Source organism: Emys orbicularis, chromosome 1, assembly GCF_028017835.1.
Source record: "Emys orbicularis isolate rEmyOrb1 chromosome 1, rEmyOrb1.hap1, whole genome shotgun sequence".
Classification (NCBI taxonomy): domain Eukaryota; kingdom Metazoa; phylum Chordata; order Testudines; family Emydidae; genus Emys; species Emys orbicularis.
In genome coordinates this window covers 349,166,548-349,178,947 of record NC_088683.1, presented here as the reverse complement: position 1 = coordinate 349,178,947, position 12,400 = coordinate 349,166,548, and the positions used below count along the sequence as shown (strand labels likewise).

The 12,400-nt window shown below is 41.6% G+C and overlaps 1 protein-coding gene across 7 annotated transcripts in view; it reads right to left on the bottom strand.

Annotated features, from left to right (window-relative positions):
* Nucleotides 1-12,400, bottom strand: part of DLG2 (discs large MAGUK scaffold protein 2) — a 933,774-nt gene that overhangs the window by 550,741 nt on the left and 370,633 nt on the right. For all 7 annotated transcript variants that reach the window (XM_065406536.1, XM_065406561.1, XM_065406510.1 and 4 more), the window contains one exon: nt 12,097-12,150. In XM_065406536.1, the coding sequence (XP_065262608.1) occupies nt 12,097-12,150 (54 nt within the window). The remainder of the gene's footprint in view (nt 1-12,096; nt 12,151-12,400) is intronic.

Genomic DNA, 12,400 nt, shown 5'->3' with positions numbered 1-12,400 from the left:
AGTGTGTTTTAGGGAGAAGAGGGTAAGGGTGTGGCAGACTAGGCCACAGAGTGAGGGACAAATAGCAGCAGGATGGTCCAGTGATTAGATCACTAGACTAGGATCTGGGAAAGCTGATTCAAGTCCCTGAGTCTTAATCTGTGTGACTTCAGGCAAGTCACTTAGGGCCAGATTTACAAAGGTATTTAGATGCAGAATAGGATTTTCAAAAGTGCCTTAGTCACCTAGGAGCCTTAATCCCAATGATTTTCAATGGGAATTAGGCAACTAACTTGCTTAGGTGCTTTTGTAAATCCCATTAGATACCAATCCTTAGGAACCCAAATATTTTTGTAAATCTGGCCTTTAGGCTTTCTGTGTCAGTTCCCCATCTGTAAAATGGGAATAATAGTACAGCCCTGCCTCACAGGGGTGTTGTAAGGATAAATACATTGAAGACTGTGGGGTGCTCACTGTGCAGGGGATCTTAAATATCTAGACAGATATACGTGAAGGCCGAGAGAGCAGAGAAGAAACAATCATGGAGATGGGAGCGGGTGAAGGGTATGAAAATGGAGGTTAATTATGTAGCTTTGGCAAAATGCTAAGATTGGGGAATGCACTGAACATCTGTGCTCATAAAATGAGGGTGTGGCCTGGCTAGAGCCAAGGAGAGTTAACGCAGGCACTGCACAATCTGCCCTCCCCTGCCATGCCTTTGCATCTGCCCCTACAGTTTCATTAGCCAGCCTTTTAATCAATTGGCAGAGTTGCCAGTTTGGGATGTACTGGCTTCAACACAATGGATAGTAAATGATCCTTAGGATTAGACTAAAATCAAAATAATCTTTACTGGTCATTTTTCATATTAGAACTCCAAACAGAAAAAGCAGATTTTTTTTCTATTATACTGAAACACAATGGTTTCAACAAATCAAAGCGCAGGGAGCCTGTAGAGTTCCTACTTCCCAGCAGTAATTTTTCGAATCCATATACGTGAGCCCATTTATTCTGATCTGCTAATGCTGCAGTGGTTTCAGCTGTGAAACACTATGCAAATCCTTGCGCCCTGATTCATTACTGTACTCAGGCTCATTAGACATATATTCTCACAGCTTCCCCATCTCTAGAACAGAGGTATCAATTCACCCTGCAAGACTGATTTCAGAGGTTCCCAGAGGTTTTTTGCTTAGTCTCCCTTTGGAGCTTCATGTCCCACACATCCCCAGACCATGGAGGCAGGCCTGGGATAGGCCAGACAGCTAACATGTTATATGTAATATGTTAAAGAAAGTGTAGATTCAAATGAAGTAAAAATCTTAAGCGAATCCACAGGTTCCATAGAGTCTCTATGGATAGAAATTTCATGCTCTAGTAAAAATATAACATTAGGGATCTATTATCGACCACCTGACCAGGACAGTAACAGTGATGATGAAATGCTAAGGGAAATTAGAGAGGCTATCAAAATTAAGAACCCAATAATAGTGGGGGATTTCAATTATCCCCATATTGACTGGGAACATTTCACTTCAGGACGAAATGCAGAGATAAAATTTCTCGATACTTTAAATGACTGCTTCATGGAGCAGCTAGTACGGGAACCCACAAGGGGAGAGGCGACTCTAGATTTAATCCTGAGTGGAGCGCAGGAGCTGGTCCAAGAGGTAACTATAGCGGGACCGCTTGGAAATAGTGACCATAATACAATAGCATTCAACATCCCTGTGGTGGGAAGAACACCTCAACTGCCCAACACTGTGGCCTTTAATTTCAAAAGGGGGAACTATACAAAAATGAGGGGGTTGGTTAGACAAAAGTTAAAAGGTTCAGTGACTAAAGTGAAATCCCTGCAAGTTGCGTGGGCCCTTTTTAAAGACACCATAATAGAGGCTCAACTTCAATGTATACCCCAAATTAAGAAAAACAGTAAAAGAACTAAAAAAGAGCCACCGTGGCTTAACAACCATGAAAAGAAGCAGTGAGAGATAAAAAGACTTCCTTTAAAAAGTGGAAGTCAAATCCTAGTGAGGCAAATAGAAAGGAGCACAAACACTGCCAACTTAAGTGCAAGAGTGTAATAAGAAAAGCCAAAGAGGAGTTTGAAGAACGGCTAGCCAAAAACTCCAAAGGTAATAACAAAATGTTTTTTAAGTACATCAGAAGCAGGAAGCCTGCTAAACAACCAGTGGGGCCCCTTGACGATGAAAATACAAAAGGAGCGCTTAAAGATGATAAAGTCATTGCGGAGAAACTAAATGGATTCTTTGCTTCAGTCTTCACGGCTGAGGATGTTAGGGAGATTCCCAAACCTGAGCTGGCTTTTGTAGGTGACAAATCTGAGGAACTGTCACAGACTGAAGTATCACTAGAGGAGGTTTTGGAATTAATTGATAAACTCAACATTAACAAGTCACCGGGACCAGATGGCATTCACCCAAGAGTTCTGAAAGAACTCAAATGTGAAGTTGCGGAACTATTAACTAAGGTTTGTAACCTGTCCTTTAAATCGGCTTCGGTACCCAATGACTGGAAGTTAGCTAATGTAACGCCAATATTTAAAAAGGGCTCTAGGGGTGATTCCGGCAATTACAGACCGGTAAGTCTAACGTCGGTACCGGGCAAATTAGTTGAAACAATAGTAAAGAACAAAATTGTCAGACACATAGAAAAACATAAACTCTTGAGCAATAGTCAACATGGTTTCTGTAAAGGGAAATCGTGTCTTACTAATCTATTAGAGTTCTTTGAAGGGGTCAACAAACATGTGGACAAGGGGGATCCGGTGGACATAGTGTACTTAGATTTCCAGAAAGCCTTTGACAAGGTCCCTCACCAAAGGCTCTTATGTAAATTAAGCTGTCATGGGATAAAAGGGAAGGTCCTTTCATGGATTGAGAACTGGTTAAAGGACAGGGAACAAAGGGTAGGAATTAATGGTAAATTCTCAGAATGGAGAGGGGTAACTAGTGGTGTTCCCCAAGGGTCAGTCCTAGGACCTATCCTATTCAATTTATTCATAAATGATCTGGAGAAAGGGGTAAACAGTGAGGTGGCAAAGTTTGCAGATGATACTAAACTACTCAAGATAGTTAAGACCAAAGCAGATTGTGAAGAACTTCAAAAAGATCTCACAAAACTAAGTGATTGGGCAACAAAATGGCAAATGAAATTTAATGTGGATAAATGTAAAGTAATGCACATTGGAAAAAATAACCCCAACTATACATACAACATGATGGGGGCTAATTTAGCTACAACGAGTCAGGAAAAAGATCTTGGCGTCATCGTGGATAGTTCTCTAAAGATGTCCACGCAGTGTGCAGAGGCGGTCAAAAAAGCAAACAGGATGTTAGGAATCATTAAAAAGGGGATACAGAATAAGACTGAGAATATATTATTGCCCTTATATAAATCCATGGTTTGCCCACATCTCGAATACTGTGTACAGATGTGGTCTCCTCACCTCAAAAAAGATATTCTAGCACTAGAAAAGGTTCAGAAAAGAGCAACTAAAATGATTAAGGGTTTAGAGAGGGTCCCATATGAGGAAAGATTAAAGAGGCTAGGACTCTTCAGTTTGGAAAAGAGAAGACTAAGGGGGGACATGATAGAGGTATATAAAATCATGAGTGATGTTGAGAAAGTGGATAAGGAAAAGTTATTTACTTATTCCCATAATACAAGAACTAGGGGTCACCAAAAGAAATTAATAGGCAGCAGGTTTAAAACAAATAAAAGGAAGTTCTTCTTCACGCAGCGCACAGTCAACTTGTGGAACTCCTTACCTGAGGAGGTTGTGAAGGCTAGGACTATAACAATGTTTAAAAGGGGACTGGATAAATTCATGGTGGCTAAGTCCATAAATGGCTATTAGCCAGGATGGGTAAGAATGGTGTCCCTAGCCTCTGTTCGTCAGAGGATGGAGATGGATGGCAGGAGAGAGATCACTTGATCATTGCCTGTTAGGTTCACTCCCTCTGGGGCACCTGGCATTGGCCACTGTCGGTAGACAGATACTGGGCTAGATGGACCTTTGGTCTGACCCAGTACGGCCTTTCTTATGTTCTTATGTTCTTATGTTAACATGGCAGCGCTGGAGATAGCAGGAGGCAGGGGATGTTGGGTACCTGCATGGGGTGGGAAGGCAGGGGCACCCACAGTTCACTCTCCCCCTCGCCCCATGCATATCTCTGTCAGGAACAAGAAACTGGTACCCAGATGCCCCCATTTCTTATCCACTGCCAAGCCCTGCAAGACCATTTGCAGCTGCTGGGCAGGCTTAAGCCTCCTCCTCACTGCTGCATTCTGACGGTGTGAGGCTAACCTGCAGTGACTCCTTCCCCCTCCTGCCAAGTCTAGTGGCCCAGCAGCGCACATGCACAGGTGCCCCAAGACTGCCTGCCTGCCCCAAACTTAAGCAAAGCCCCTCCACGAGCCTCTACAAGATTTGCAGTCAGGTTATGACAGCAGTCTCCTGACGGTGTCACCAGGCAGGGCCTGCAGGATGCAGCTGATTGAGAAGCACCTCTGCTCTATGCTGCTCGCTGCCCCGCCAAAACCTCATCACCCCCCCGGGGAGCATGCCCCACAGCTTGAAAACCAATCGTTTAATACATTAATATTTGTAAAAGTGTTTTAAGATCCACGCTCAGTTACTAATGTGGCGGCTGATTCCCAAACAGGTAGAGGCAGGGCTTAAATTCAGCCGGAGCCGTCCAGAGCGGAGCTCCAGTAAACATTTTCAAACCCGCGGGAGCCCTGGCGTGCCCCTCCCCAACCCCCGAGACCTCCTGCCCCTCAGCTGAAGCCCACAGCCCCGAATGGGGGAAGGGGAGGAGAGTGTGGTGGGCTCAGAGAAAATTTCTGAGAATTTAAGCCCTGGATAGAGGTCATCACAGAAGCATTGATCTATATCAGTAACTACTTAGGGGTGCTTTCGTTTAACTTGGAAGTAACCCCAGTCAGAGCTACTGAACAATCTTGGCTTTTGCCCTCTGAGCGTATCAACTGCGATCATAGTTATTACTGAGTTAGTAGAAAGTATCTTCAAGTTACCACCTAATTAACTCATTGCACCATCTTGCCCACTCTATATTTCTTTCTAAAACTATTGTGGATTTGACATGAAAAAAGTGTGCTAGAATTAGAAGTTATGGTTTTGTCTAAAGAAAAACAAATATTTTATGTTCTAAATGTGTATTTACAGCACGGACGAGATAGATAGACTTCATTCTTTTCCATCTCTCAAGGACTGAGTGAGTGAAAGGGAATGATTATTTTGTAAAAGACTTCTCAATCACATTTTGGAGCTGATATTGATTATTATTAGTTCCTGTCCATTTGTTCCTTTTCAGAGTATTATTTTTATCATCTTGGTCTTTCTTCTTCTCTTTCATTAGTTCTTCACCCAAATTCACATCAGACATTCACAGCATACATTCCAAATGTCAGATCATTACTCTTTCATGCTCCCGAATTCTAGAAAAATACCCTTGAGTGAAACAACACTCGGAGTTTTGTGGACATTGGTAAAATCAACATATGGCTAATATTTTCATTAAAGGTTACAGTTCCTCTGGCATAAACAATATGTTTTAAATAATGAAAGACAATGTAGTTTATAACAAGTTTAAAAACAAACAAACAATGCAACAAGAAAGTAAACATTTAGTGGAAAGCTTCACTCCTATTTTATTGATCAAGAATTAGTAGTCAGGTTCATGTATGAGGCGAATGCAAATACTATACTAAAGGCAACTTCAAGTGGAAACCATCTGTCAGGATTCCCCCCCACTCTGAACTCTGGGGTACAGATGTGGGGACCCATATGAAAGTCCCCCATAGCTTATATTTTACCAGCTTAGGTTAAAACTTCCCCAAGGCACGAATTCCTTTCCTTGTCCTTGGATGGTATTGCTGCCACCACCAAGTGATTTATACAAAAATTCAGGGAAGAGTCACTTTTAATCCCTATCCCCCCAAGCCCTTTCACCCCCTTTCCTCGGGAGGCTTGAGAATAATATACCAACCAATTGGTTAGCAATGTGAGCACAGACCAAATCCTTTCTCTTTAGGACACTGAAAATCAATCAGGTTCTTAAAAGAAGAACTTTATTTATAAAGAAAAAGTAAAAGAATCACACCTGCAAAATCAGGATGGAAGGTAACTTTACAGGGTAAATAAAAAGATTTAAAACACAGAGGACTCCCCTCTGGACTCAGCTTCACAGTTACAAAACAGGAATGAAACTACCTCTTTAGCATAGGGAAAATTCACAAGATAAAACAAAAGATAACCTAATGCATTTCCTTGCCTACTTACAATTTCTGTTATTTTAGATGGATCATTCCAGGTATATTTTCAGGAGATGTTGTACCTGCTTGGTCTCTCCCTCCGTCCAGAGAGGGAACAAACAAAGAGAGCCACAAACAAAGAGAGCCACAAACAAATTCTCCCCCCTCGCACCCCCAGATTTGAAAGTATCTTCTTTCTTCATTGGTCCTTCTGGTCAAGTGCCAACTAGGTGATTTGAGCTACTTAACCCCTTACAGGTAAAGCGATTCAGTACAGCTACCAAGGAGGGATTTTATGCTACCCTTTTCTTTATATTTATGACACCATTGGTGAGTGTCTTTTATTGCTTCTTATTATACATAAAGGTTTGAAAGTTTCTGATTTTTACATTTTTCTTTCCTTGCCTTTTCCTCCTTGATATCAAGTCTCGGTTTTCCTGGTTATGCTGTAGATAAAAACCTAGAGATGTGGACTGCTTAAATCCTTAGGTGATTTTTGTTTTGTTTTTGTTGTTTTAAAGCTCTTCTTTCCACTGTTTAGTTAAATATGAGTTAATGGCAAATTAAAATATTAAGCAGTCTGAATAAAAATAATTCCTCTTTTTAATGAACTTGTACCAATTGTCCTGTTTGTAGGCAATCTCATGAATAGATGTGGAGACGATATTAGCAAAATGGGGCCCTGGTACTCGGTAGAGAATCTAGGCACTATTGTAATGAAAGCATGCGTCTGACGAAGCGAGTATTCACCCACAAAAGCTTATGCTCCAGTACTTCTGTTAGTCTATAAGGTGCCACAGGACTCCTTGTCACCTTTTACAATATATAGAATAGTATCCCGCTCCTGCCTCCATTGTGGGGGGATATGTGGGACATGAATCTCCAAAGGGAGACTAACAGTAGAGAAGAAATGCCTCCTATGTCAGGGTTTAGGCAAGTTCCATATACAGATATGAATCTTTGTGAAAAAAGTAGGTATTTAAATATTTTAGCATAATTCTCATGTTCCTTATTATTGGAATCAGAATTGCCAAGCAACGTAACAGCAAGTCTAGAGCACTACAGAACCCTTAAATTTGGGGACAAAGAGCAATATAATACTTAAAGTGAAGACAACATAAAATTCCACAGATCACAATAAAATGGGTGTGCAACATTTTGAGTGACATCCAAGAAGATGGTACATGGTCAGGGCCGGTGCTACCATTAAGGCAAACTAGGCGGTTGCCTAGGGCGCCAAGATTTGGGGGCACCAAAAAGCGGTGCCCCCAATTTTTTTTTACAGCGTTCCTAGCTGGGCTGCCGGGGGCAATTTTTTTTTACAGCGTTCCTGGGCTGGGCTGCCGGGGGCACGCTGACACGTGTGGCTCAGACTCCCTCTCCCAGCGCACCGGCCGCTCCACTTCTCCTGCCTCCCAGGCTTGCGGCGCCAATCAGCGGTTTGGCACCGCAGGCCTGGGAGGGGAGGAGAATTAGAGCAGGGGCGGCGTGCTCGGGGAGGAGGCGGAGCAGAGGTGAGCTGGGGTGGGGAGCTGCCGCACGGCTCCCCAGGCCGGGGGGGGAGCTACGATGGGGGAGGGGAGCTGCCGTGGGGAGGGGTGCCTCAGGGTGGAGGGGGGGCGGGGAGCTGCCGCAGGGCTGGGGGGGGGGCGCAAGGTGTTGTACATGGTGCAAACATCAAAGTGCCCAGTTTTCTCACAGTGTGGATTTTCATACCTATGTCTTTACCGGTACCTACCCACAAATGATCCCAAAGTATTTGAGTCATTTTCACCAGAAAACCTTAGGAAGACTGTGAAGTTGTAGGTATAGCATCATACATCTGAAAATACCTATCATCTACTACTGCAATTCCAATTCCAGAATTATAGGTGCTTGGGCAGGTATAAACACCATGAAAGTTATTATTTATTTGTATTACCATGACTAGAATCCTTAGTCAAGGTCAAGGACCCCACTGTACTAGGTGCCATACAAACAAAATATGGACCCTGCCCCAAAGAGACAACAGATAAATGCAGACAGACTGCTGCGCGGGGGAGAGGGGGAGGGTTACAAGGAAACAACAGGACAATATTGGTCAGCAACACCCAAAGATTTGGATTTAAATCTATATGGAGGGGCTCCAAGAGGCAGAGATTAAATATTTTTACTTTTTTTACAACTAATATCCTAACTGAAAGAAAACATAGTTCATGTATCTGAATGATAAAACTGGTATTAAAAGAATGAATCTTAAAGCTTCTGAAATCTGCTTATGGCAAAACTGCCACATCCCCTCCCACCTCCTGAACACCGGTAGTATCAAATTGTATATTACTAGTTCCTCAAAATTCCTTTCATGTTCCACAGTAATTGTTACAAGAAAAGTTCATTCACTGACAGGCACATACATTTCATCACCCTCTGAGAATATGCTGCCATAAACAGTTTGAGAGAGGAAGCATCATTTGCAACATTTTTTTTTTTTACAGTGACAATAAGGAAGCTATAAAAAGAACCTAGTTGTGTTTCAGGGCAATATGCTTTAGAGAGATATTATCACATCTCCTAGAGATTTCTCTCCCTAGATCAATCATTGTCATGATGTGTAAAAAGACAAAGTCTGCTTCTGGTCAGCTCATTAGTTCATATTGCCCTGAGAAATACTTCTGGTAGAAAAAAAAGAAAAAAAAACTAAAGAAAAGAGTTTCCTGTGCACTTTGGGTCTGATCCAAAGCCCACTGGAGCCTTCCCACTGATTCCAAAAGCATCAGATCAGGCCTTTACAAGTGTTATGTCCCAATGAAACAAAAGTAATAGAAATATACTTTTATTAAGGTTTTGGATAGCCCCAAATTCTCTGTAAAAATCAGGGAGTAGTAAAAAAAAAAAAAAAATCAGTGTGGACATGTAACAACATACTATCAAGCAGTGGGACAAAGGCATTTTGGAATAAACAGTTTCTTAATTAAACTACTCATACGTGTAAGTATTTGAAGGATTTGGGGCCCTAAATTGTTTTTTCTTTACTACTTTTTCCAGCATCTTACACAATAGGGTCCTGATAGTTTTTGGGGGACTCTACATGCTATAAAAGGCCAGAATTTATACTAAGTGAAAAATGGCCAACAACAAACAGCAACAGTGTTCGTGTTTAAACATTGTGATGTTGCATTAGCCACAAAGGCTCTAATTCATCAAGTCACATAAAAATATGCCTATTGACAAGGGCATTACTCACATGCTTAAAGTTAGGCATGTGCTTAAGTAACTTGTTGAATTAGAGCCAAAATGGGAGAATCTTTAGGTATGTCCTTTATCACCAGTTATTATCCAACATGATCTTCACTTTCTGCCAAGAGCCCTCAAACCCCGTCACCCCCAGCCCAACCCCCTGCCCCAGCCTGGAGCACCCTCCTTCACCCCAAATCCCTCATCCCTGGCCCCACACCCCCAGCCCAGAGCCCATACCCCCTGCCTCAGCCCAGAGTTCCCTCCCATAATCCAACCCCCCATTCCACCCCCAAGCCTGGAGCCCCTTCCTGCACCCTGAACTCCTCATTTCTGGCCCCACCCTGGAGCCTGCACCCTCACCCGGAGCCCTCACCCCCTCCCATACCCCCAACCCCCTGAGCCAGCCCAGTGAAAATGAGCGAGTGAGTGAGGATGGGGAGAGCGAGCGACGGGGGGGAGGGGGATGGAGTGAGCGGGGGTGAGGCCTTGGAGAAGGGGTGGGGCAGAGGGTGGGGCAAAGGTGTTAAGATTTTGTGCAAGTAGAAAGTTGGCAACCTTAGCCCAAGTGGGGTAGGAGAGGCAGGTAACAAAGAATGAGTGAGGCTGGAAGGGAGTCTGGGGAGGTAGCAAACTGTGAGGGGGGACATTTTTGCCCAAACAGTTAGCATTCGCCACACAAAAGCAGCTGAAAAGAGGGTCTATAATGGGAAGTGTTGGGAAATCTTAATAATAGGCAGTGCTATGAGCCCTACCTATAATTAATATTAATAGATAATGAAGAATTTCTAAACTGTTGCCCATTTAAGGTTTGGGGATTTATTTGTTTTGTGCTTTGTTTATAATTACTGAGTTCATTAACAGCTGCTTTTCTAACATGAACGATAGTTTGATGTTAAAATGTGCCTATTTAGTCACAGATGTTTGAACAAAGTTCATAGATTACAGAGTTATAACTATAATTAATGTATAGGTTCTTGCTGTAAGTAGATGTGTCAAAAAGTACTGCTACTAGACTGGCACTGAATTTCAGATGAATTCAGATTTGAATGAAATTTTGTAATTTTGAATAAGCAATTGGAAAAATAAAATGAGCAAAGACATTCTATAGCTGCATGCTATATGCTATTAGGATTTCCATTCAAGTGCAAGGAATACAAATGATGGTGTATTCAAAATCTGTATAACACTGACATGAAGCATTGTAAAAACTTCGCAAAATTTTACCCATAAAGTAATTCTGGCCCCTTTGCTCTCCTGTAATAAGTACACTGGAATTACAGCATAATTGCAAGACAATTTTAGGTTTCTGAACTGGTCCCAGTTTGACTAACACGTTTTTTAACTAAAAAAATAAAATGTCCAACAGGGTCAAGTTCTGAACTCCTCTGGATTTATACAGCCCTTATTTTCCAAAGTGGAAACAAATGGATCAGAAATAAGATGTTAACTAGTAAGTTAGGACAAAACCAGAACAATCCTACAGTGCAGCCACTTTGAAATTTGCTTGTATTTTCTTTACTTGCACACATGATTGCACGTGTGTTAGTTTTATTATTTTGTGTGTTTGTGTTCTGCACTCTCCTTCATTATAGATTGGTTCTGTATATTGAGCTGAAAGAATGTATTCCCTGCCATGTTGCCACTGCTCATTTTGAAATTTTCCCTGTAGTGTTGGGTGTGAGGATATTGTTTGCATGGGTGGCTATAACGTTTAGGTAGCAGCTTTGTACCCAAAATTGATTCCAGTCTGAGAGACTTATACAGGAAGAACTGAATTTGTAAGTAATTACAGCTTAGAAAAATTCATTAGTTGTGGTGAAGTTCTTTCTGGAATCTGAGCCTATCACCACTGTTTGTTAACAACACACAGTAACCTCTGAAAAGCTCTTCACAAAAGGGTAAGGCTAAAAACTGAGCATTAATTTTTCAAAAATAAAATGACATTCCTATTAGTTAAAAGTTAAATTACTATTACTTATCTGACAGCAATGCCAAGCACATGCTAGGTGCTGTACAGAAACACCCTAAAATGCCTCCAGTCTAAAAAAAGACATACAGAAAAACAGATGAAGGGTTGAGACAAAATGTTTCCCCTCCATCTGATACTAGAAATTCAGACACAGACTTATATAGCTGGAAATTTCTTCAGAAAAAAAAAAACCCAAATCAAAACAAAAACTCTTGGTATTAGTAATATTTGCTGATCTGCAAATAAAACTCAAAGTTTTACAGCTGCACTGGGAAAAGGGAAAGACGCAATAAATCCACAATATTTTTCAAAAGAAAGTTACCGCTAGTTTTGATTTGTTAAAACTTTGTTGCATATTAAAATTCTGTATGTGAATTACTACTTCGCACTATATGACACCAGACTTTATTACCTTCCCGAATTTGTGCAACTGGGAAAGAATTAAATCACACAAGCATTTTTAAAAAATAGATACAATATATTTAAAGAACATTCGGTGCATACACTTGACTAATGTTTTGTGTATCTGATAATGCAGTGAAGAGAATTTTACTGGGGGGAGGGAGGGAAATCAAGATAGACCAGGCTGTAAGTTCAACTGTTTACAAAAAGAGGAAACAAAATATCATACTTACATAGGGAATTGTGTCCAAGGTGTCTGTGTTGACTATTATAGGGGCGGGACTAGCCTGAGAGAAAAAGAAAGGGGGGAAAACAAATTTAAATACTTGAAACTATTAAATATTCAAATCACAGTAACATGAAATTCAGAGCTAGCACCCTTCCCTCCCTTGAATGCACAAGGAACAATGGTGTGTGCCTTGGCTATCTCTGAATTCACTGGCATTTGAGGTCAGTAGGAGGTACTCAGTATCTTGCAGGATTGTGCCCAAAGAGCCTGATCTAAAGTCCACCAAGTCAATAGGAATCTTTCCATTA